General features: G+C 54.1%; 1 protein-coding gene across 3 annotated transcripts in view; it reads left to right on the top strand.

Annotated features, from left to right (window-relative positions):
* The window catches only part of CEP104 (centrosomal protein 104), a 35,922-nt gene extending 21,933 nt beyond the window's left edge, over positions 1 to 13,989 (top strand). The window contains exons 15-22 of one of the 3 annotated variants that reach the window (XM_045898855.3): positions 312 to 419; positions 4,813 to 4,849; positions 5,182 to 5,248; positions 5,780 to 5,888; positions 8,015 to 8,153; positions 8,320 to 8,387; positions 10,397 to 10,487; positions 11,566 to 13,989. In XM_045898855.3, coding sequence (XP_045754811.1) covers positions 312 to 419; positions 4,813 to 4,849; positions 5,182 to 5,248; positions 5,780 to 5,888; positions 8,015 to 8,153; positions 8,320 to 8,387; positions 10,397 to 10,487; positions 11,566 to 11,681 — 735 coding nt within the window. In that variant the 3' untranslated portion in view covers positions 11,682 to 13,989. The remainder of the gene's footprint in view (positions 1 to 311; positions 420 to 4,812; positions 4,850 to 5,181; positions 5,249 to 5,779; positions 5,889 to 8,014; positions 8,154 to 8,319; positions 8,388 to 10,396; positions 10,488 to 11,565) is intronic. The other 2 variants (XM_045898856.3, XR_010411139.1) reach the window with 2 other exon arrangements.
* Positions 13,990 to 24,234: the final 10,245 nt, after the last annotated feature.

A 24,234-nucleotide genomic window follows, 5' to 3' on the forward strand; every position in this document is an offset into this window, starting at 1 on the left:
TTCCTGTGCAGGAAACCAGGGAAACCTTGTCTCCCTGAGTTCAGATCCTAGCTCCTCCACGTTCTGCCTGTGAGACTCTCAGTTTCCCCATCTGTAAATAGGAATAGTGACAGCTGAGAGGACGTGTGCTTCTATCTGTCCGTAAACATTTATCAGATTAATTTGGTGAAGGTACTTTGACCCCAGCTATATTGTTAATCTTAGTGACTGTCATAACTTATGAGAAACATAATTTATATGCCGTGACGTTCTCCCAATTTCTAAGACTACCCTAAATGGCTATTCTAATGGAAAAATAATTTTCATACCAGGCACAGAAGAAAGCAGCTACAGAAGAAGCAGAAAAACGAAAGAAAGAAGAAATTAAAGCTTTACAAGGGCAGTTGGCCGCACTCAAGGACATTCAGGCCGAAGCTCAGGTTGGGAAGGCTCCCGTATCCTTCACCCCTGCGCGTTCACGGATGCCCTGACTTCTCATCCCACGAGACAGATGCACGGCATGCTTGCTTTCCTTTCACGGCATTATGTAGATGAGATCTGTAGGCTTTGTTGCTTTTTTAAAACTGGTTTGGGGTTACATAAAAGGAATCTTCCATCAGCTGGTTTGAATTAGATAGTGACACCAGGGACTGGCGTGAGCTGCTGGTGATGTTTAGAGAGGAAACCCCAGGGCTGCAAGGAGGAGGTGGAGGACAGATTTCCTCTTCGGAGCTCCTAGCCTCCCTCAGAGGCAAAGGAGGAAAATAGCTCGTATGTGAAGATCTGATGCCCATGCACTGAAGAAGGCAGGTTTCAGGGAAATGTTCCCTCTCAGGAAGCCCCTGGTCCTCAGCCCTGGGAGACGCCGTCTGGGGGGGTCGGAGAGTGACTGTCCTGTTTCTGGGATTTACAGCAGTGTCACAACGTTCACTTTGTCATTCAGGTCCTTCAGTTGAAAGAAAAGGGGAGAGGGAGTGGGGAGGAGCTCATCACGGAGCATGAGGTTTCAGGGGTGCAGGAGGAGAAGGTTCCAGAGTGTGCTGCACGGCCTGTTGTTGATGGGATCACACCGCCGCAGGCTGCTAGGAGGGGAGACCTCGCGGTGAGGGTTCTTGCCACGGCTCGAAGAGAGCGAAAACACAACTGAGTGGGTGTTGAAGTGCCTGTGGCCCAGAGTCACAGTGATGATTCGGGAGGTACTGGCAGCTGGGGCGAACAGGACAGAAGAGAAGGGCCCTGGAGGAGGGAGTTTCCTGGGGATGGGGCCTCACCATGGAGTCAAGGGTGATTCTTTTTTTTTTTTTTTTTTTTAAGATTTTATTTATTTTGAGGGCGCCTGGGTGGCTCAGTTGGTTAAGCGACTGCCTTCGGCTCAGGTCATGATCCTGGAGTCCCAGGATCGAGTCCCTCATCGGGCTCCCTGCTCAGCGGGGCGTCTGCTTCTCCCTCTGACCCTCCTCCCTCTCATGCTCTCTGTATCTCATTCTCTCTGTCTCAAATAAATAAATAAAATCTTTAAAAAAAAAAAAAAGATTTTATTTATTTTGCGCAAGAGAAGGGGGGAGGGGCAGAGGGAGGGGGAGAAGCAGGCTTCCCGCCGAGCAGGGAGCCCGATGCGGGGCTCGATCCCAGGACCCTGGGATCATGACCTGAGCCGAAGGCGGACGCTTAACTGACTGAGCCACCCAGACGTCCCTCAAGGGTGGTTCTTTAAGACATTCATGTTTGGTCCGATTCTCACAGCTGCTTGCTAAAGCAGGTCCGGCAGGTACTCGACTTTTCCTAATGTCATACAAATAGAGAAATGAATTTATTTTATTTATTTTATTTATTTATGTTTTTAGAGAGGGAGAGACAAGGAGCGTGAATAGAGGAGGGGAGGGAGAGGGAGAGAGAATCTCAAGCAGGCTCCACGCCCAGCGCAGGGCCCGACACAGGGCTCTATCTCTCGACCCTGAGGTCATGACCTGAGCCAAATTCAAGAGTCAGACGCTTAACCCACTGAGTCACCCCCAGGCGCCCCAGTGGGCAAACAGATTTTTAAAACTCAGGCGACTTACCCCAAGGACAGACCTCTCAGCGGTTAAGCCAAGACAGCCGGGCTGTGCTGCCCTCTCTCCTCCCCGTCTCGGCACAGCCCCAAGCCGCAGTGAGCCCAGCCCCAGATGCTGTGGGCGCTGGCCACGCCCCCCCCCAGACGTCTGTGGAAACGGTGCCGGGTGGCTGCGTCCTTCAGCTTCCCCGGAGTGCATTCGCCAGCTCGTCTGCCTTCGTTACGTTTGCTGAGCACCTGCTCTGTGCTGAGCCCTGGGAATAAGCAGGGAGCAAAACGAAGTCCCGCCCGCCCCTCAGGGCCACCACTCCAAGAGGAAGAGACAGTGAAGGAAAAGGCAGTACAGGGTGGACCAGGGGGCAGGGGCGGACGTGGGCCTGCTGTCCTAGAACGACTGCTGAGGACGACGGAGTCTCTTTCTCTGCTGCTGCTTTCGTGGTGAAGTGTCCGTAGCATGCTTCCCAGCTTAACCATGTTCACGTGTGCAGGCCTGCGCCATCAAGTGCAGTCACGGGACTAGCACTGTGCCCGCCATCCAGCTCCAAAGCTTCTGGGAATGACAGTATTTTTAGATTGCCTGATCGCTCCCGAGTTTTAGAAAAAAGGATTTGAAAATTACTGATCGGTTTTCTAAGCTATTCAAAGCATCCAGCTTTCGGCGTTGCTTACATTGTCTCCCTGCAAAATACACAAACCCATCTCTCCCTCTCTTTTTATTTAAAGATTTTATTTATTCATTTGAGAAATAGAGAGAGAGACTGAGAGCACGAGCAGGGGGAGGGGCAGAGGGAGAAGCAGACTCCCCCTGAGCAGGGAGCCCGAGGCGGGGCTCGATCCCAGGACCCTGGGATCATGACCTGGGCCGAAGGCAGACGCTCACCCATCGGAGCCACCCAGGCGCCCCCAAACCCGTCTCTCTTAAGAAGAGGTTTTGATGCCTAAAATGCAGTCCCGCTGAGTTTGCTTTCTGTGTAGGCACATAAATCATGTGAGTCCCGTGCCAGCTTCACGAAGTTCATCTACTAACCGTCCCCAGCTCTAAGATTGTGTTCTGGTGTGTGTCCTGCTCCGTGCTTGCCTGTGACGGGGGTCACTTACTCTGACATGAAGCGTGATTCTCTACAAATGCAGCAGACAGTACCCATGTTTGTAGCATATCCCTTAAATGCTACGTGTAGGGCCACCCACTGTCGCTGTTCCCTGAAACTGAAAGTCTAGGAAGGCCCTCAACACCCACCCTGACCCGCAGGCCAGGCTGGTCGGTGCTCGGGGGTGCTGTGAGGCGCTCACCACACAGTCAGGCTTTGTAGGGACGATGGCAGTGTTCAGAGAGCCGGGGAGGAGACGTGCTGACGCGGCCCCCAGGGCTCTGGGGCGGGGGCAGCTGCGGCAGGAAGGCCTGAGCCCCGCCACGGCTTGCTACCAGCAGGGACCCTCTGCTGCTCATAAGGGACCCCTCTGCCTGCTCCACGGCTCAGCGCTCCCCTGCGTCCTTAGCACCCCAGTCGCAGGGTGTCTGACCCAGGGCAGGAGCCGGCCCATCAGACTGAGGGCTGCCTCAGCGTGGGAACGCTGCTATGGCACGTTACCCGTTTAGTCCACAAGCGTGCTGGGCACAGTGTGCATCAGAGAACAGAACAGACAAGAGTCTCCATCGTTGGGGACCCTCGCCTCTTTCAGGGGCGTCGGATGGTGATCAAGATACAGAAGCGAGGGCGCCTGGGTGGCTCAGTTGGTTGGGCAACTGCCTTCGGCTCAGGTCATGATCCTGGAGTCCCGGGATCGAGTCCCGCATCAGGCTCCCTGCTCGGCGGGGAGTCTGCTTCTCCCTCTCCCGCTCCCCCCTCTTGTGCTCTCTCTCTCACTCTCTCTCTCAAAAAAAAAAAAAAAAAGATACAGAAGCGAGTGCGGGAGGCAGTGGCGGAGCCCAGGAGGGGCTGCTGGCTGGCACCTTGCTCTGGGGGGCCTCGGGGGGAAAACCTGGGCAAGAGGAGGAGAGGGCAGGAGCTTGAGCACCAGGCCCTTGGAGGGACGGCTGGAGCCAGGTCACAGTAGGCACTGCAGACTCGAGATGAGGGGACAGTTGACCTAGGAAGCCGGCCGAGGATCTCAAGCAAAAGTAAATCGGCCTGCCGAGGCATTCACAGGCCCACCAGCCACTGCGTGGGAGGACCCCGAAGCAGGCCCCCGGAGCTGGCAAGATGAGGCGTGGCCTGGGTGTGCTCTAAGTCCAGGCTAGGATTTGCTGGCAGGCTGATGGAGGCTGAGTGGGGAGAAGGGGCGATGTCGGGGGTCTCTCCGAGCGTGTGCCCGGGGCTCTGGCTCCTGATCTGCAAGGGTGCAGGCTGGTCAGGAGAAGCTGGGTCCTGGGACCCCCAAGGAGAGAAGGCTTGAACCCTTGGTCACTCGCACCGAGGGCCGTGAGCCTGGGAACCAGGAAGAGCCTGCCTAGCGTGAGGAGCCAGGAACGGGAGGCGGCTGAGGAGATGGGGCTCCTGGGGTGGCCCAGGCATCCGTGGAGAAGGGTGACAGTCACGTGCTGCCCAGAGCCCATGGGCGCTGAGGAGGGTGAGCCACTGGGAAGCGGCAGCAGGGACAGGAGCCCGTGATGGGGCTTGTGAGGGGAAGACACACATTTGGGCGTTCACGGCCCATAGAGCTCTGTTACTTGTTGGTAGAAGGTCTGAAAACGAAGAACTTATTTTCGGCATCAAAATGCGTCCTGGACAGACTCTCACTGTGCAGCCATCTGTCCCTGATCTTTCTGTTTTTGTTCTTAGGGGAAAGAAGGCCCCTCAGTGGAGGCGGAGAGTCAGGGTAGGTACTGGGCATGGGGACTGTCTGCCCCCAAACCCGTCACTCCCTGAGCAAATACCCAGGGATTGTAAGATTAACACAAGCAGGGGAGGGGCAGGGGGACAGGGAGCAGCACTCCCCACCAAGCGTGGAGCCCGACACGGGGCTCCATCCCACGACCCCGAGGTCATGATCTGAGCCAAGATCAGGTGCCGGACGCTTAACCGCCTGAGCCACCCAGGCGCCCCTCAACTTGGCTGCTTTTAAGTGTATTTCACACCAAACTGGTTACTAAAAATTTGAGAATAATTTTTACAGAAGGTTATTTTAAATCCTTTCTATTTTCGTTTCAGACACACAAGGAGGGAAAGCAGCCCCAGCGCCGGCTCCAGAGGTCCCAGATAATCACTATTTAGATAAGTGAGTAGAGGTTCTTTAGCCTGTGCTGCGAGGGTTGAAGGGGCCGGCCGCGTGCAGGTGCCGCGAAGGAAATATTTCTCGAGCGCGGGGGGATTATGTAAGCTAACCGGCTCTTCCCAGTCATTCGTAAAGGTCGGGTTGGCCCTCCGGACCGATGGGCCCCCCCGCCCCGGGAGAGTCAGGATGCCGTTCCCCCTTTACGCCCAGGGAAGCGAGCAGCCGTTTGTCAGAGCGCTGCTAAAGGCCCAGAATGTTGTGACAGCAGAACACTTTTCCCCGTGCAGCCACACGGCAAATCTACAGGCATTTCAGTAGAATATCTTTGTTCTTGTGACTTAGTGTCTCTGCCTGATTATGCTGACGGGTTAGAACTTGAAGGGACCTCGCGCTAGTTTGTCACAAACACCCGCTCTTCCTACTGCGCCCCCGCGCGCTGTGCCCCCACGGACCCCAGGCCGCCCGCAGACGGGGAAGGCGTGCGCGTCCCTGGACGACGCCCATGCCTTCATCTCCGCTCCTGTCCTGTTCCAGTTTGTGCATCTTCTGTGGGGAAAGGAGTGAGTCCTTCACAGAAGAGGGGCTGGACCGTCACTACTGGAAGCGCTGCCCCGTGCTGACGAGGTGCGCCCACTGCAAACAGGTCAGTCCCTGCAGGGCTGCCCGGGCCACGGCGTCCGCAGAGGACAAGGCCTGGGGACATAGCTGAATGGAGAGCCCCCCTCTGTGTGTGCAGCTGGTGCGTTCTCCCTGACCTCACCGAAGTGCGTGGCACGCACGTAATGTGCAGACGCCCCTCGGGGTTCGCGGGGGTCCTGCCGCAGACCAGCACAGAACAGCAACCGCAGTAGAGCCAGCCAGGGGCGTTTCGGGCTTCTCAGGGCGCACACAAGTTACGTCCACACTGTACTGTGGTCTGTTAAGTGTACTTCACTGCTAAGAAATGCTAGCCGCCGTCTGAGCTTTCCGCAAGCCCCACTCCCTGACCGCAGGTCACCGTGACCAATGCGATTACAACGAACAGGTTTGAAATACCATGAGAACGCCCAAAATGTGACACAGGACACACAGTGAGCAAATGCTCTTGGAAAAATGGCGCCAGCCTCACTCGCTGCAGAGTTGCCACAAACCCGCAGTCCGTAAACAACACGGTATTGACGAGGTGCCCGTATACAGGTCAGAAGCGTTTGAGCCCCTGAACCCCCACAGAATGGCACCGTGTGCCCCAGCTCCCCGGGCCTCGAAGGCACCGCCTCTCCCCCCAGAGTCACCACTGCCCCGATTCCCGACACCACAAGTCAGTGTTTCTCGCTTTTTGAGTTTCTATGAATGGAATCCTACAAACTAATTATTTTGTGTCGTGTTAGTCTTCCTGCTTTATAGCAGTCATTGTTCGAACAGTCCACAATCCATCCCTCCGTCCTACTGTTTTCGGAAATTGGCTGTGTCCAGTGTGAGGCTACCATGAGTGATTCTGGCATCCATCTCCCAGTGCGCCTGTGAAAGCACCATTTGGGGTGCACCCCGGGGGTGGAGTGGCTGGGCGCGCCCCACTGGGCTGCAGGGCTGACGCAGGCGGGGCTCAGAGGGGCCACACGTCCACGCACCAGCCAGGGTGTGGGGGGCTGCTCCTCATCCTCACCGCCTCCCTGCTTTCTGCGGATGGTCAGGTGCGGCACGTGTCCGTCCCTCCGTCCATCTGCTGGCTGCTCAGCTGCCTTCTTTTAGAAAATACCTTCTAGTCTCTTGTTCATGGGTTGTTTTTTTTTTTTTAAGATTTTATTTATTTTTACGAGGGAGAGAGAGAGCGGGGGGGGGCGGGGGCAGAGGGAGAAGCAGTCTCCGCACTGAGCAGGGAGCCGGACATGGGACCCTGGGATCATGACCTGAGCCGAAGGCAGACGCTTCACCGACTGAGCCCCCCAGGCACCCTCTGGTTCGCGTTTTAAAATAGATTGCCAGTCTTACTCTACTGATCTGTGGTCATTCTTGCTGTGTCTGGACCGGGGTCCTTTGCCGGCCCCAGATGCCGTAGCCGGCCTCTCCTGCTTGGGGTCCAACCTGTCCGTCATCCTAATGTGTCCTTTAAGTTTAACGTTGTCCACCTTATGCATCTTTCTCATGGTTGACACTTCGTGTATCTTGTTTAAGAAATCTTCTCCTACCCCCCAAATTTGAATCTCTTCTCTGATGCAGTGGCCTTTCTTTTGATAAAGGGGGAGAACTGAGAGAAGGAACTTCTTGCCTCTGCCTTGGGGCTCTTGCAAGCTCCCGCGTGGGCAGACCCCTCCATACCCTCAGGCAGGCAGTGCGGACTCTAGACCCCAGTGGAGGTGCTGACTTCTCCAGCAGGGTGTGTGAGTCCGTGGCATGAAGTTTCGTCGTGCATATAACCTACCAGCGTGGCAGGGGAATCTCCTACCACTCTTCCTGGGATCCTGTGCACATTACAAGTGTGAGGGAGCCGGGATTTTGAACCCAGAGGCCACATGGCTAAGCTGTTCTGCGGCTCACTACACGTGTCCCACTGGAATTAGCCGTCACTCCTCCGGCCTCACCCTTAGCCGTGGCCTTTAGATGCTACCACAGTAAGATGATGAGAGGACACGGGGTGTTGAGCAGAGCGCCAGGAAGGATGGCAGAAGCCCTGTGGGCTAGCGGGGTGAGGACGGAGCTAAGGTGCACGAGCTCGGATCGTGCAGGCTGGCGGGGGCAGCACGCACTGCAGTGTTCTCGGAGACGTGCTTCCTTCTGCACTTCGGAATGCAGGTGGTGGAGATCTCCAGCCTGACGGAGCACTTGCTGACAGAATGCGACAAGAAAGACGGGTTTGGAAAGTGTTACCGCTGCAGCGAGGCTGTTCTGAAGGAAGAGCTGCCCAGACACATAAAAACGAAGGAGTGCAACCGTGAGTGCGGGCTCAGGCGGTGCCCTCCGTGTCCGCGGTGCCCTCCGTGTCCGCAGTGCCCTGCCTGGGGGGCCCGCTGCGGAGGGGGTGTCCGGTCAGGTGTGTCCTGCTCCCCGTGCGGGTCTCACGGGAGGAACTAAATCTTGTCTTACTGACACCCTTTCAGCTGCCAAACCAGAGAAGCTGGCAAACCGGTGTCCTCTGTGCCATGAGAACTTCTCCCCTGGAGAGGAGGTGAGGGCCAGCCCCGTGCAGGTGACGGTGACGAGGTTGTCGGGGATGGACCGCGGGCAGGGGGCGGGGGTGTTCGGGGAGCACCCCGGTCTGTTGCAGCGCTGCCCGAACAGTTGCTGTGTTTACCTGCCTGCCCAGGTGCTTTCCTCCCTCCGCAGCGCCGTGGACCCTCTGGGGGGGTGGGGGGGCTCAGCTCTGGCGGCGGGGAGTGTGAGGGGCTCTGGCCTCCGTCCGGCCTCTGCGCTCCTCCGTGTGCTGGGGCCCCAGATGGCGTCTAGGCCAGACCACAGCACGCCGGTCCCCTCGCATGACTAAAGCCGAGCTCGGCACCGCGTGGAAATCCCACATCACGGGTGATTGCAGGCTCTCGTCCCTCCCTCGTCAGCCATGCTGACTCCAGCTTAGTGCTCGAGGGGCAGGGCCGTCCGTCCCTCACCTCCGTGTGCCAGGCAGTGTGGCTTTGGAGACCTGCCTCTGCTCAGCTGCTTCTGCCCCGACCCCCTTCACCACTGCCACCTGCCGCCCGGCTGTGTCCTGCTGCCAGGCTCTCCCTGTCCCAGCCCTCGGGGACGCGGTGCGCGCGAGACGGCTCTGCACGGACTGCGCCAGTCAGCCCATACCCGCGCGGTTGTCCCAGGCTCGTCCTCCCTGCCCCAGAAGACGTCAAGTCCGTAACAAAGCACGCAGCGGCGCACAGGAGCCCGCAGGCGGCCTTGGCGTCCCGTCCCCGCTTGAAGGACGGTGGGCGCGTGTTTCATCTGCACCCACCGTGTGCCCCCTTCTCGTGCTCCCTGGAGCACAGCCACAGCACGGTGCAGAAGCGCTCGTGTCCGGGCTCCGGGGAGGCCGCCCCGGGGACTGCTTCCTGGGCGGGCTCTTCCCTACAGCTCGGAGGGGCCGGTGGCCGCAGGGCTCGCGCAGGGCTCGCGTGGGCTGCGTCTGCTGGTTGCGTCCCTCCTGGCGTCCTTCGATGTAGTTCTCGTCCCCTCCGTTTCCTGTGGGTTGGAGGTTAGGCCGGGTCGGACGCACCTTTGAGTTTGAGAACTTAGTTTCTCCCGCGGTTGGTTCTTGGGTGCTGGTGTGTCCTTCCACGACTATAGGGGATTATTTTAATTAAGTCCTGTAATGACATAAAGTACTCTGCTTGTTCCAGAGCCTATAAAACGGGACATGCTCGGGAACCAGGCAGCTGCTGTCCCTGCTCCCCACCCCTCCTTCCTTACAGGGCTCCTTTCTTTTTAACGGCTTAGCCTTTTTAAAGGGTTACGTATACATAGTTCTCACACACACACGTTCTCTCGCGTGCCCTTTAGTTTTAGGATTTAGGAGCCTTTGCATCTGTGTTCTGGCTGCTCCGTGACACCCCGTCCCCTCCTCTGGCTGCCCCGTGTAGCTGCCGGCTCTGAGCACTGCAGCCCTCGGCCCCTCCTCCCGCCTGCCCCGCCCTGTCCCCCGTCCCCAGCTCCCCAGCGTTCGACTGGAGCGGCTGCCCGGCCCCTGGCTCGCAGCTACAGGCGTCAGCAGGCCTCTCAAGCTTCCCGTCTGCTTTCTCAGAGTTCGGTCCCCCGTGCTGGGTGGCAAGTGGCCCCTCGCTGGTGGCTTCAGCGCCCTTTTACGGTCTCACGGTTTCTGTGGGTCAGGAGCTGTGGGCACAGCCGAACATCTCCTCTGCTCAGGGTCTCACCAGGCTGCGATCCCATCTGTGGGCTGGGCTGGGGAGGGATCGCCAAGCTCACCCAGCTGCTGGCAGAGTTCTTTCTTCGTCATTCTAGGACTGAAGTCCCTGCTTTCTTGTTGACCATCAACCAGGGGCCACCCTGCGCTCCTGGAGGCCACCCACAGCCCCGTGCGCTCCCCAGACCCACACGGTGGCACCCGGTCCGTGACGACGCTCCGTCTGCCGGGTCGGTCAGGAGCTGCGGCTGCCCCTGGTTTCGGCTCTGGCGGAGCTCATCTCGCTTGTTCCCTCGGGTGCCGGGTTGACGCACCGTGTGCCTCCTTTGTTTCAGGCGTGGAAAGCTCACCTCATGGGCCCCGCTGGCTGCACGATGAACCTGCGTAAGACCCACGTGCTGCCCAAGGCACCCACTCTGCCGCCGGGTAAGGCCCGCGCCTTCCTGCACGTCGGTGCCCGCATGGTGGGGTCCCTGCCCTCCGTTGTCTCTCAGTCTTTGCATCCTGTCTCCGGCTCTTAGTGAGGAGGCTCGTTGCCTGACCAGAACTCTGTCAGCACTAGATGCATGCATGGATCCTGCCCTTTCTGGAGGCTCCCCGCGGCGTCATGGACGCAGCAGACCCAGCCCCCGGGTGTTCTTAGGGTGCAGACCCTGTTCTCGGCCTCTTTCTGCATCACCAAACCAGAGTGTTTAGAAACACAAAGTTAAATGTAGATTCACAGATAATGCCCACTACCTGTTTTTTAAATCATGTTTTTCACTATTTTATGTCAGATTTAGAATGCCTTAGAGGAAAATATGATATTTTTCATTAGAAAATTATTCCCAACCAAAACACTGTTGGATGCACAGCTTTACGTTTGGGGTGTGCCGAGGGCGGTGCTCGGCTGACGGCCCCCCCCCCCCCCGCCCCACAGCGGCCTCTTCCAGAAACCAGGCATACGGGCACTTGGAGGGGTTGTGACTAACTTTTCTGACCCAGTGACAGCATGTCAGCTAACATCTCCAGGGCTTCCAAGTTGTCCCAAGGGTCTCTGCGATCCTCTGATCCTTCCATTGACCTCCTTGGGAAGCTCTGTCTTGTCGTCTTCCTTGTCTCCTGCCCCTTCTGGGACCCTTCTCTGGCCTCCCCGCCAGGGCCACCCCCACCAGGGGGGTGCCTGCCCGAGGCTCCTCAGCCCGGAAACGAAGCCCTAGTCTCACGGCCGCCCCTTTCTTCATTACTGGAGCTGGGCTTCTGAAGCCAGCAATTGGCAAACAGCTCCGTTCTCTTCCCTCCGTCCCTGACGTCAGGCTCCTCCTCTGAGCCCCGTTCCTTCCTCTCTGCCGGCTCACGTGCGCGTCCGCCTCAGCCGGTGCGGCCAGTCCTCGCGCCTGCCCTGCTCAGCCCGGGCCCCTGCGGACTGAGGGGCCACTGTGCCGTCACCGCGGCCTCGCACTCTGTTCGTGTCTTCGTCTCCCTCCTAACACGGTGCCTGTGTTTTGTGTGTCTGTGTGTCCAGCAGGTAAAGGCCCAGCCGTGGCCAAATCAGGGACCTCAGGATCAAAGGTTGGAAGCAAGATCCCAACCCCGAAGGGACTGAGCAAAAGCTCTGGCAGGACATACACGAAGCGGTGACATGACACGCATTCTGCCTCCTTTGTCCCCACAAGGGACGGAGCAAGTTTCCTGACTGTGAACCATTTCTCCTAAAATCCGTCCTTGGACGTGGTGACCCGTCCACCGCCCCCGCTGTCCCTCGGCTCTCGGCCCCACTCGTCCTTACCTGTCGGGCCGGGTGTGCGGCTGACCGAAGAACCTGCATCCCGGGGCTAGGACCAAACCCGCCGCAGCCTCAAGCAGCCGGGCGTCTGACCTCCCAGCCCAGTGGGAACAGAAGAGCATCAGCGTGTTTGAAGAGCACCGACCCCGCTGCCCGGGCGGGTCAGCACGCGGAGGGCGTAACGCGAGCACAGCGCTCTCCCCTCGTGTGCTCGCCGTCACTTCCATAAAGGCTTCGCTGTGAACCTGGTGCATGGTGGTCTCTCACACGTGGCAGAATGCCCGCCGGGCCTTGGCCCCCGGGCAGTGGTAACCGGCCGGGAGAGAGACGGCGGGCGCGAGTCTCACCGGGCCCCGTCCCCCCCGCCGGGCGCGGTCTGCCCGCCCCTGCCTGGCGCACCTTCTCACCCGTGTCCACGGAGCCCACGCTCCCCACTCTCACAGGTCACCGCGCGTGGGTCCCCCTGCGGCACTCGTGAGGAGCGCCGGGGCCCGTGAGGAACGTGGGGTCCGCGGCAGTCCCCCCTGCTCCGAGTCAGGGCTATGCTCAGGGCGCTTACGTCCCCTACACGTGTGCAGCCCCCAGACAGAATTATGAAGTGACTGTCCCCTGATTGTCCTGAGCTCGCCTGACCACACGTGTCGGTCGAACAACCCTCTCCTAAAACCTAGAGGCAGACGTGGTGTTGTGGACTCTGGCGTGGAGTAGCTTCTACTTCACGTACGTCACAAGTGAGCCTCCAGCCCAGACCGCAGGGCGTCTGCCTCGGGCCTGTCGTGCTGCCCCTCACACGTCTACACTCGAATTGGGACCATAAGTTGGTCCTGTGATACTTCAAACACCAAACACCACTTCCAATGACGAACCCAGACCCCGCTCCTGGGCAGCCGTCGGGCCCGGGGAGTGGGCCCGCGTGCTTCCTCTGCGGGCGGCCGTGGCGACCAGCCGTGTGCGTCAGCAGTCTGCTGGGAGGCGCCCCGGTGTCCCCCCGCGCAGGGCTGTACTCCCCGCGGCCGAGCCTCCCGGGGACCCGAGGCGGCTGGCCCTTCCTGTCCCACCGTGCGGCCTCCTGAGCGTCAGGCAGGCTTTCCGAACACCAGCGAGAACTGGGCGCGATGGACGAAATGTGGACTAAATGACTAGTGCGTAGGTATTGTGAGTTCCCAACCGTGTGAAACAACAAAACGTATTTTAGAAAACCCCTAACGGCTGTTTGAGCGGTGTGCTCCCTGAGTGCGTTCGTGACCGTGAATCCGCACGACTCATTCTCCATTCTGGGCGAACTAATACCTTCTCATACACAGCAAGGATAAGACTAAGAGAATTACCTTTAAAAACAGTAGCCAATTAAAAAATAAAAAGTATATGGGGAGAAATAGCATAAACCTTCAGTGGACAGAGCAGAGTGCAGATGCCGACCGATGACTAAAGGAGCCTTCCTGGCCCGGGAACAGCGGCTCGACCTGCCGGCCCGTCCACGCGCAGACCAGACGCTTCCGTAACCAGAGCAGCGGTGACGCGAGTTAGTGAAGGAACCATTCGTTCTCCGATCAAAACTTTCAAATATCTGTGTCCTATTTTCTATATATTGTAACTTATGTAACTTAAAAAAATACTTGTAAAAATACTTAATTTAGTGATTGACAAAATTGGGTGCATTTAAGACCAGTTAGCATCATTGGTTACGGAAGAATCCTGCATTTACGTTGAGATGATCCCTAGCAGTGACTCGTGGCTACTGAAAGCCTTACAGAGTTATAGACTATTAAGGAACCACAAATAAAACATAAAAAATTTGGAAGGAACTGTAAGATCCCTTGGCCATTTATAAATAAATATGTAAATTTGGAACAGGAATTAATAATTGACTTTTCATTCCTGAATATGTTGTGGGTATTTAACTATTTATTTCTATTATTTTCATATTTCAGAATATTTTATGAAGCTAATTTAAAAAAATGTGTATAAATTAGGCATCAGAATACACATGTAAATACCTTTAATGAAAATTTGCAACTTTTTAATGTTTTAACATCGTTTTCTATTTGTCTTTATTTCAGTTACCAGAATTATAATATCTAACTAACATATTTTTGTTGCTACTTCCGGGGCTAGGGGTCACTTCACCCTGAGCATGTGAACATAATAAAAAGATCACTAAAAGTTTTGTCCCTTTTATTTCAAGATTACAATTAAAAGGCAAACGGAGTGTGGTCCACTCTGGCGCTCAGGCTGGGGGCTCGGCTGGGGCAGGCACGGAGGGGACAGAGCCCGGCCCCACGATGCGGGGTGTGTGTGGACATGACCTTTCCTGCTGAACAAGCTGAAGGGCTGTCAGCTCCATGTGACTTGGAGGAAATGGTCGCCCAGCTTTACCCTGTGGGAGGAAACCGGAACGTTCTTCAGACGGTCTCACGGTGCCCACTGGACGTCTCCACGCCTGGCCCCCTTGGCCAGAGGGACGGCGGTCTTGCTTTCAAATGAGTAAAAAGGCAGTATTTTCTCTGTTCATGTGTGAGTGACTTTAAGCTTTTATCAGTTTGGGGAATTGTAAAATCGCTTCCATTTTTAAGTTGTAATGTGCAGGTTTTCCCTTCCACGAATACGTAGTAACGTAAAGCTGACGGCACTGCAGTTTCGACGGGACAATGACTTGGAGTGTTTTCTCTTGTTTGGTGACTGGGGCACCTGCGTGGGGGAGGGGCCAGGTGTGCGCACCCAGCGTGTGGGGCGGAAGAGAAGGCTCCACTCACCCCTGCCGAGGTGCGGGAGGAGGAGGAGCCCTTCCTTCCATGGGCTGCTGGAACTGGGTGCTCATTTGTGCCGATGCGTGTTTGCTCCTAAAAGCCAGGTCTGCTCCAGAAAGCTGAGCATGTGGCCGTGCGTGCGCAGAAGGCTTCCTGGCTCTCGGCCGCTCCAGGGGGCCTCCAGCCACCCTCCCCGTCAGCTGGGCCGCGATTGGAGTGGTGACCCTCTGAGCTGCTCCCCTTGGGGTCTTCAGAGTGCTCACGAGGACCACGTGGGGCCAGTGAGTTATCCTCAACGGCAGCCAGGGATGCTGGCTCCCTGGAAGGCCGCAGGCCCGGATGAGAACGCTGGATCCTGACAGACCCGGGAGGCCTGTGAACAACAGCTCATCCCTGCCTCAGTTTGCCCTCTATGGGGTGAGGCCGAGGAGAAGGTGCTGATGAGGCCCAACCTGGCCAGTGGGTCTGCAAGTTTGGGGAGGGAGCCCGGCCCTAAGCTGAGGGGTGCCCCGCAGCCCTTCATCCCTCATTAGGCTGTACCTGCAAGGGGCAGGGAGCAGGGAGACTGAGGCACGGACCACCACCTGCCCGGGAGGCCTCAGAACTCCACCAAACTTCCCAGGCCCCAGGCCCATCTGAGCCCGCTAGTGCTGGGATTGCAGGGGAGGGGCAGAGAGAGTGGGGAGGACTGAGGTCAGACACCCCGTTGGGTGGATTTCCTTGTGCACAGGAGGAGCTCATCCCCAAGCAATGCCCTTTGGTGGCCCTGGTCCTGCAGGTTGCGGACTCACCAGGAGAGGCGTCCCTGGTTCCTCTCGGTCCTGGGACCAGCCCGGCAGAGGGAGGGGTGCAGTGTCCTGCCTGAAGGTGGGGGACATTGTGGGAACCACTGCCGGGGTTCTAGATAGAGATCTTTCTCTCCCCGTGGGGTAGGGAGCACCTTGGGGGTGCTGTTTACCAAATCCCGGGATCCTAGCAGGGGGTGGGGGTTCCCTGGTGGTTGGGGGGCAGGAGGGCGAGCCTGCACGTGTCCAGCTCCAAGCGTCAGCCTGGGCGGGGCCAGGCCAGGAGCGGGGCCAGGGACAGAAAAAATCACCACTCCTGTTCTTCCTACTGAAAGTTTTAAAAGCTTTGCTTTTTTTTTTTTTTTAAGATTTTATTTATTTATTTGAGAGAGAATGAGAGAGAGAGAGAGAGCACATGAGACGGGGGAGGGTCAGAGGGAGAAGCAGACTCCCCGCCGAGCAGGGAGCCCGATGCGGGACTCGATCCCGGGACTCCAGGATCATGACCTGAGCCGAAGGCAGTCGCTCAACCGACTGAGCCACCCAGGCGCCCTAAAAGCTTTGCTTTTTAACACTGCCATCTGCGACCTACGTGGAGCTGTTTTGCATTCCTGTTCCTGAATGAGACAGAAACTTGTGAAACAAGACACAAACACAAGAGCTGAACAATCAATCATTTGACTCTATTACAGTCATGAAGTCTGTGTCAAAAGGCGCGTCGAGAGGCCTTTACAGAAATAGAAAACCAGAACACATTTATTTACAACATGCAACCAACAAAGAATTAGTACCCGAAAGACACGGGGAATTCCTACGCATCATTAGGAAAGGGCCAAGCAGGCCTCTAACCTGGGTTTGTGAGCGCAAATGGGTAAGTGATTCCAGAACACAGCACTGCAGGGTTCTGCAGCTGCAACAAGTTATCGCGAGCGCAGGGACTCATGGCACACGGGACGGACTAAGATCGGGGCTCACCGGGTGCAGGGGCCCCGGGGGGAGCCCACTCCTCGCCATCCCAGCTTCCAGAGGCTTCTTGTGTCATAAAACCTACTGCATTCACAGGTTCTGCAGACTAGGGCATGGACCTCTCTGGGGGCCGTCATTCTGCCCACCACACGTGTAAGAACGCCACACGCCTAACATCTATTTCACTTTTCAAAAAGGCCCTCACCACCTGGAAGATATGCGGGAAAAGTTAAACAAAGATTAGTGATGGCAATACCAGGAAAAAAAAGAACAATACTAGCGTATCGGTGTTTATTTCACATAAAAACAGTATTTGCACTAAAAATGGTTCACAATTCATATGCTACAAATACTAAGGCAACTTAATAGCCAATGCATTTAAAATAAGATATAAACAAATTACAAACATTAAATGAACCGTAAATTCATAAATGTAAAGATTGAGTATAATTAATCATGCAATAGGTAAGTTACGAGGATAAAATTTATAAAAATATTAAAAATACACTAAACAAGGGGCGCCTGGGTGGCTCAGTCAGTTAAGCGACTGCCTTCGGCTCAGGTCATGATCCTGGAGTCCCGGGATCGAGTCCCGCATCGGGCTCCCTGCTCGGCGGGGGGTCTGCTTCTCCCTCTGACCCTCCTCCCTCTTGTGCTCTCTGTCTCTCTTTCTCTCTCTCGCAAATAAATAAATAAAATCTTTAAAAAAAAAAATACACTAAACAATATGCAAGTGGAAAAATGCAATTAGTAATACACATTCTTAAATGAAACACTATTTTCTTTTTAGTATATGTGTGTGGAGTTATTCTTAGAATATTGTAAGCCCTACGGGGTGAGTGTGGAAGCAGCTGAAACGTCAGCAGCGTTCCTGGCCTCCGGCTGTTGAAAGCAATGGCCCAGAAGGCACAGGATCCCACGATCCCCAGGGGCAGGGCATAGGTTAGGAGCTAGGAAAGAATGTAACCGTCATCCCCCCTTCCTGCTCCTCCCTTATCCCGTGACTGCCTCCCTGCGTGCCTACACGTCGTCGGGGAAAATGCAAGCCTGCCTCAAGATATTTGCCATCCCTGTGTACTCCTTTCCCACGCTTGGAGGCATCTGTCCTTGCTTTTCTGATAAAAAAACAAATAAAAGCTATGAGCAGAATCCAGCTGAGGCTGCCTCTGGCAGAGGCAGTCCTGCAGGGCCGCTCAGATGCTTGTCTGAGAACTTGATTTCAGTGCGTGACGACATTTGGCGCCCGAACAGGGATTTTGTTCAGGACTCGATATAATCCTCATCCTGCACATCACTCCTCAAGCCCGAGACAGGGAGAGGATGTGCGCTCATCCAGGTAGGAAGTACGGTGCTTGATGCCTGCGACGGAGTGACGGTTGAACTCACATTTTTCTTTCAGGCGTGCAGGATTTTACTTTCAATTTCTCTCTGATCTGTTTTTCTGTTATAAATGTGTTAGTTATGGGAACATCTTTAAGTAGGCAACAGGCTGTCCATAAGGAGCAAGTGCGAGTGCTTCTGCACCTTACAGCATGCAAAGTAACTGATAAGGATTTAATACGATTGTTGTCAGTAATAGATCAGCATAGGGCTCCCGTTCAGTTGAGGACTGGGAACGTGTGGGCAGATGGCTAAAAAATGCACTGGGTCCCGTTACAGCTTCTCATTTGCATACATGGGATCTCTGCCGGATAGCTATCCACTCTTTACAGAAAAAAACCAGCTAAAACTAATTGGCAAGACCTCATTCCTCCCCCTTCAGATCCGCCGACGCAGCCCCCAGTCACGGCAACAGCCCCGTGAATGTAGCCCCTACCACCCCACTGGAAGCTCCAATAATATCCCCCTGATAAATTGCCTTCTCCTTCTCCGCCCTCCCCAGAGGCAGAAAATAAAGCTGTCGAGGAGAGTGCCTCCTTTTCCTTGGTAGGAAAGATAGTAAAGGAATACCAAAAAAAAAGGAAGCCCAAGAACAAGAAGGCTTTATTGGAGCACGTCCTGTCCTTGGAGTGCAGGGACAAGCTCCACCACACGATCACGGAGCATCCCAGGGCCTCCGGGAGCTCCGTCGGAGCATCCGTGGGAATGGGCCCTCAAGTACTTTCACAAAGGGTATCACAGAAGGGATCAGTGGTGGTTAGGAGATGACCCGTTGGGACTGGAAAACATTGGTCAAAATGGTTCTTAACACCGCCCAATATTCTTTATGGCTACGAGAATATCGAGGCGCTGCTCAGATAACTGCCGTGGACAACTTGACAAGTAACGTACCTATTGGAATTGAAAAGTTATTAGGAGAAGGGCCTTAAGGACTGTGGACGCCCAAGTTATTTGGGTCGAAGGGCATTTCGCAAATAGCAGACGCTGCCGTTAAGGCCCGGTCCCGGATTCCAGATTCTCCTACCCCATCTGGCTCGTTCGCTACCATTCGGCAAGGAGCCAGTGAACCCTGTATAACTTTTCTAGAGAGACTGCAAACTGCTATAGCAAGGCAAGTGGATAATACTGATGCACAAACACTTCTAACTGCTCAGCTGGCCGATGAAATTGCCAATCAGGACTGCCAAAAGGTTCTGGCACCTGTAAGAGGCCAGCGCCCCAATATTGTGGAAATGAGCCGAGCCTGCCAAAATGTGGGCACAGAGTCTCATAAGGCAGTATTGCTCACCTCCGCCTTAAATACTTTAAACGCGGCAAAGAGGGACATTTTCAGAAACCATGCCGACAACAAGAGCGGAAACGTCCCACTCAAAAATGCCCCAAATGTAAAATGGGATTATCACTGGACTAACCAATGCCCTTCCAAATCCGACTCGCAGGGAAACCCGCTGTCGGGAAACTTGAAGAGGGGCGCGGGAACGAGCGATGCAAACCCGGAACCAATCCTCAAACCCAAAAGCCCAAATGTGAAATGTCAACACAAAGGAACGGACCCCCAAAATGTTCAACCACCCCTTCGCCCCAGACGACACCGAGTGATAGACTTGGTCGCTGCTGCTGCAGGCAACACAGGATGGACCTGCCTCTTGCTTGTGGTGTGACCCTTAATAGTGCTGGGGAAGTAAAAAAGGCCCCAACAGGCATATTTAGTCCTTTGTCAAAAAGGTAGGAATGATTTGGGGGCACTCCAGCGCAATTATGAGAGGCATATTCGTTCTCCCTGGGGTTATTGATTCTGATTATACAGGGGAAATTCAAATAATGTTGACTTCCTTTGCTTAGGCAGAAATATGGGCACAGCCCAAAGTAGCACATTGGCTTCTGCTTCCTTATTGGGCCCCCAAATAGTCAAAATATACGAAGACGTGATAAGGGCTTTCGCAGTACCAACGCCAAGCGTGAAGCCTTTGGGGCTGTGCCCATACAGGACACGTGACCCGCCTTACAAATCACAATTGCAAAAAGAACTGTTAAAGGCTTAATAGATCCTGGGGCCGATGTAGCTGTCATTTGAGCCCCAGACTGGCCAACAGAAATTCCCCTTGCGCCCCGTTCACAAACTCTTACCGGAATAGGGGGCCAAGACGGTCCCCTACAAAGTAAATGTCCTGTCGGATGCATTGATGTGGAAGGGCATCGAGCCATCGTAAGCCCTTTTGTTCTAAACATCCCCGTTTCTCTCTGGGGAAGAGACTTCCTAAAGCAATGGAATCTTCCCTTACAGACAAATTTATCCTGACGGCCACCGCTACAGAAACCGCCCCCACTCAAGCTGTCTTGGAAAAACCAGGTCTCCCTGCTTGGGTGGAGCAATGGCCTATAAAAGGGGACAAACTAAAACACCTATTAACCCTCGTGGAATTAACTCGTGAGCACAGAGAACCCTCTACCAGCCCGTGGAATGCTCCTATCTTTTGTATCCGCCCCCAAAATCAGGCAAATGGAGATTGCTACATGATTTACGGGAAGTTAATGCTCAAATGATTCCCACGGGGCCCTTGCAGTTTGGTCTTCCAAATCCTTCCTTACTCCCTTCAACTCAAAATCTCATTGTGACTGATCTCAAAGATTGCTTCTTTACTATTCCCTTGCACCCTGAGGATAAAGAAAAATTTGCCTTCTCTGTCCCCACGATCAACAATCGCAGAGCTGTACAAAGACACCGATAGAAGGATCTGCCCCAGGGGATGATGAAGAGCCCCACCCCCCATGTGTCAGTCTTTTGTTAGTGCAGCCTTTTGACCTGCCCGAAATAGATTACCACAAATACTTACCACTACACAGATGATATCCTGCTTGCTTCAGATAATAACACCTTCTCCATACATGTTTACAGTTTCTTATTGATTCAGTCACTGCCGCCGGTTTGCTCATCGCTCCTGAGAAAATACAAACACAGCTCCATGGAAATATCTGAGGTATAAGCTCGTGTTGCAGTCACTCCTCGATAGATGGCTATCCGTTTTCTGTCGCCACCTAACTTTTAGCTCACTGCGGCAATTCCTCGGACACATTAATCTGCTGCGTCCCACTTTAGAAATTCCTACTTGCCAACTGACCTCCCTTTTTAACTTATTACAGGGAGTTACACGATCCATGATGCGTCCACACGATCCATGATGCCTCGAGCAAAACAACAACTAGATCTTCTCTCCCAACGACTAACCTCTACTTCATTAGACTCCAGAGATCCCTCTGCCGGCATAACTTTCCTTGTCTTAAACACCCCTCACTCCCCTATGGGGATAATCTGCCAAGTCCTGCCTGATAAATGCCTTGTTCTTGAATGACTTTTCCTCCCAGCGCAACCCAAACATAGGGTCGCCTCTCATCTCTCTCTGATTACAGCTCCTACGAGAGGTCGGAAAAGAATAATTCAGCTAACTGGCTTTGATCCCCAATCTATCTACCTAGGCGTCAGCAAAGAAGAAATGGATAATCTATGGATACACGATGAAAAGTTCCAAATTGCAATGGCTAATTTTATGGGTCAATTTATCTTCTCATTGCCCTCAGATAAACATATCTAGAGCCTCAAATATTTCCACCTGTCCTCCTACTCTCTCATTTCTTTTTTTTTTTTTAATTTTTTTAAATTTATTTATTCATGAAAGTGAGAGAGAGAGAGAGGCAGAGGCAGAGGCAGAGGGAGAGAAGCAGGCTCCCCGCCCAGCAGGGAGCCCAATGCGGGACTCGATCCCAGGACCCTGGGATCATGACCCGAGTCAAAAGCAGACGCTTAACCATCTGAGCCACCCAGGCGCCCCTCTTTTTTTTTTTTTTTAAAGATTTTATTTATTTATTTGAGAGAGAGAGAGAGTGAGAGAGAGAGCGCAAGGGGGGGTAGGGTTAGAGGGAGAAGCAGACTCCCTGCCGAGCAGGGAGCCCGATGCGGGACTCGATCCCGGGACTCCGGGATCATGACCTGAGCCGAAGGCAGTCGCTTAACCGACTGAGCCACCCAGGCGCCTGTATTTTTTTTTTTTTTAAGATTTTATTTATTTGATAGAGAGAGACACAGTGAGACAGGGAATACAAGTAGGAGGAGTGGGAGAGGGAGAAGCAGGCTTCCCGCCGAACAGGGAGCCCGATGTGGGACTCGATCCCGGGACCCCGGGATCATGACCTGAGCCGAAGGCAGTCGCTTAACCGACTGAGTCACCCAGGCGCCCTACTCTCTCATTTCTAATAAAACCTTCTTTGATGCTCTTGCAGTGTCCATGTCGGCTCCAAAACAGCCGCAAGAGGGGCTGTAACATGGCAACAGGGGAGTACATGAAAATATGCTTATAAGCCTTTACCACACCCACTCACAGAGCAGAATTGGCTACTGCCATTCTTGCTCTAAAGATCTTTTCTCAAGCACCTATTAATCTAACAACAGACTCCCAATTGATGGCACAGTTATTGACGGACCTCCCGACCACCACTCTTAACACACACACACGCACCGATCGCCCTCTACTATCTATGTTTCTTGAAGCTCGGGCATTGTTACAACACAGGTTTTCCCCATTGTTTGTCCTTCACATGCTCAGTCATTCTCATCTCCCCGGTCCTTTTACGGAGGGTAACAATTTTGCTGATTCCTTACTTACCGGATCTTTATTCTCCTCTGCCTCGGATTCTCACTCCTCTTTTCACCAAGGGGCAGGGGCTTTGGCTACACCGTTTTCTATCTCTCTTTCACAAGCAAAACACATCATACGCTCCTGTCCCGGCTGCCAACAATTTTCTTCTGCTCATCTTCCTGGAGGAGTCAATCCCCGTGGTTTATCCACCAATCGACGACGGTGAATGGATGTGACCCACTTCCCCTCATTTGGACAACTACAATGGGTACATGTTACTATTGATACTTACTCTGGATGTCTATGGGCCTCCGCTCAGAGCGGTGAAGGCTCCTCTCATGTCATTAATCATCTCTTGGAATGCTTGGCCATAATGGGCATCCCCCAAAACCTGAAAACAGACAACGGCCTGGCTTGTACGTCCCATCGCATAACCCAACTCCTAAATGATTGGGGAATCACACATTCTCCTGGCATTCTCCCGAAATCCTCCAGGTCAAGCCATTGTCACACGTGCCAATGGTATCTTGAAACTACTTCTGCATAAAAAAGGGGGGGATTGAGGCCCCCCAAACGAGAATAATGAAGGCACTGTTTACTATTAATCACATACAACTAGACAGACATTTTTTTTTTTAAAGATGTATTTATTTATTTATTTGACAGAGAGAGACACAGCGAGAGAGGGAACCCAAGCAGGGGGAGTAGGAGAGGGAGAAGCAGGCTCCCCGCAGAGCAGGGAGCCCGATGCGGGACTCGATCCCAGGACCCCGGGATCATGACCTGAGCCGAAGGCAGACCCTTAACTCACTGAGCCACCCAGGCGCCCCTCTCCATTGAAAATCTAAAACTAAATATCTAAAATCTAAAAGAAAATCTAAATATCTAAAATCTAAAAGAAAATCTAAAAGCACAAATACAGGAACTCCAACAAGAAAGCCAACAAGCTACCATTAATACTCTCAATGATATTTCTACCTGGCTCTATCCAAAAAACTGGTTCTCTGAGCTCAATCTCCGCTCTTGGTTTTACATGGCTATACTGCTTTTAATAATCTTTCTCGTTATAGTCATCAAGGCAAGCCTCTCCTGCTGTTCTGCCTAGAGGACCCGAAACACACTTGTAGCGACCACACAGATCCTCGCCACCCCCTTAAATAGCCCACCTACATATCCCACTAAACAAAAAGGGGGACTGTGGAGTTATTCTTAGAATATTGTAAGCCCTACGGGGTGAGTGTGGAAGCAGCTGAAACGTCAGCAGCGTTCCTGGCCTCCGGCTGTTGAAAGCAATGGCCCAGAAGGCACAGGATCCCACGATCCCCAGGGGCAGGGCATAGGTTAGGAGCTAGGAAAGAATGTAACCGTCATCCCCCCTTCCTGCTCCTCCCTTATCCCGTGACTGCCTCCCTGCGTGCCTACACGTCGTCGGGGAAAATGCAAGCCTGCCTCAAGATATTTGCCATCCCTGTGTACTCCTTTCCCACGCTTGGAGGCATCTGTCCTTGCTTTTCTGATAAAAAAACAAATAAAAGCTATGAGCAGAATCCAGCTGAGGCTGCCTCTGGCAGAGGCAGTCCTGCAGGGCCGCTCAGATGCTTGTCTGAGAACTTGATTTCAGTGCGTGACGACATATGTGCTGCTTAAGTGATGCCTATGTTGTCTTTTTAAATTATTATTATTATTTTTAAAGATTTTATTTATTTTTTAGAGAGCAAGCGAGAGGGAAACAGCATGAGAGGGGAGAGGGTCAGAGGGAGAAGCAGGCTCCCCACTGAGCCGGGAGCCCGATGTGGGACTCGATCCCAGGACCCTGGGATCATGACCTGAGCCGAAGGCAGACGCTGAACCATCTGAGCCACCCAGGCGCCCTTTTTAAATTATTTTTAAGAAAGAGAG

The sequence above is a fragment of the Mirounga angustirostris genome, unplaced genomic scaffold (genome assembly GCF_029215605.1).
Source record: "Mirounga angustirostris isolate CCGP_5_RB_7025 unplaced genomic scaffold, mMirAng1.0.hap1 SCAF_4, whole genome shotgun sequence".
In the NCBI taxonomy this organism is placed as follows: domain Eukaryota; kingdom Metazoa; phylum Chordata; class Mammalia; order Carnivora; family Phocidae; genus Mirounga; species Mirounga angustirostris.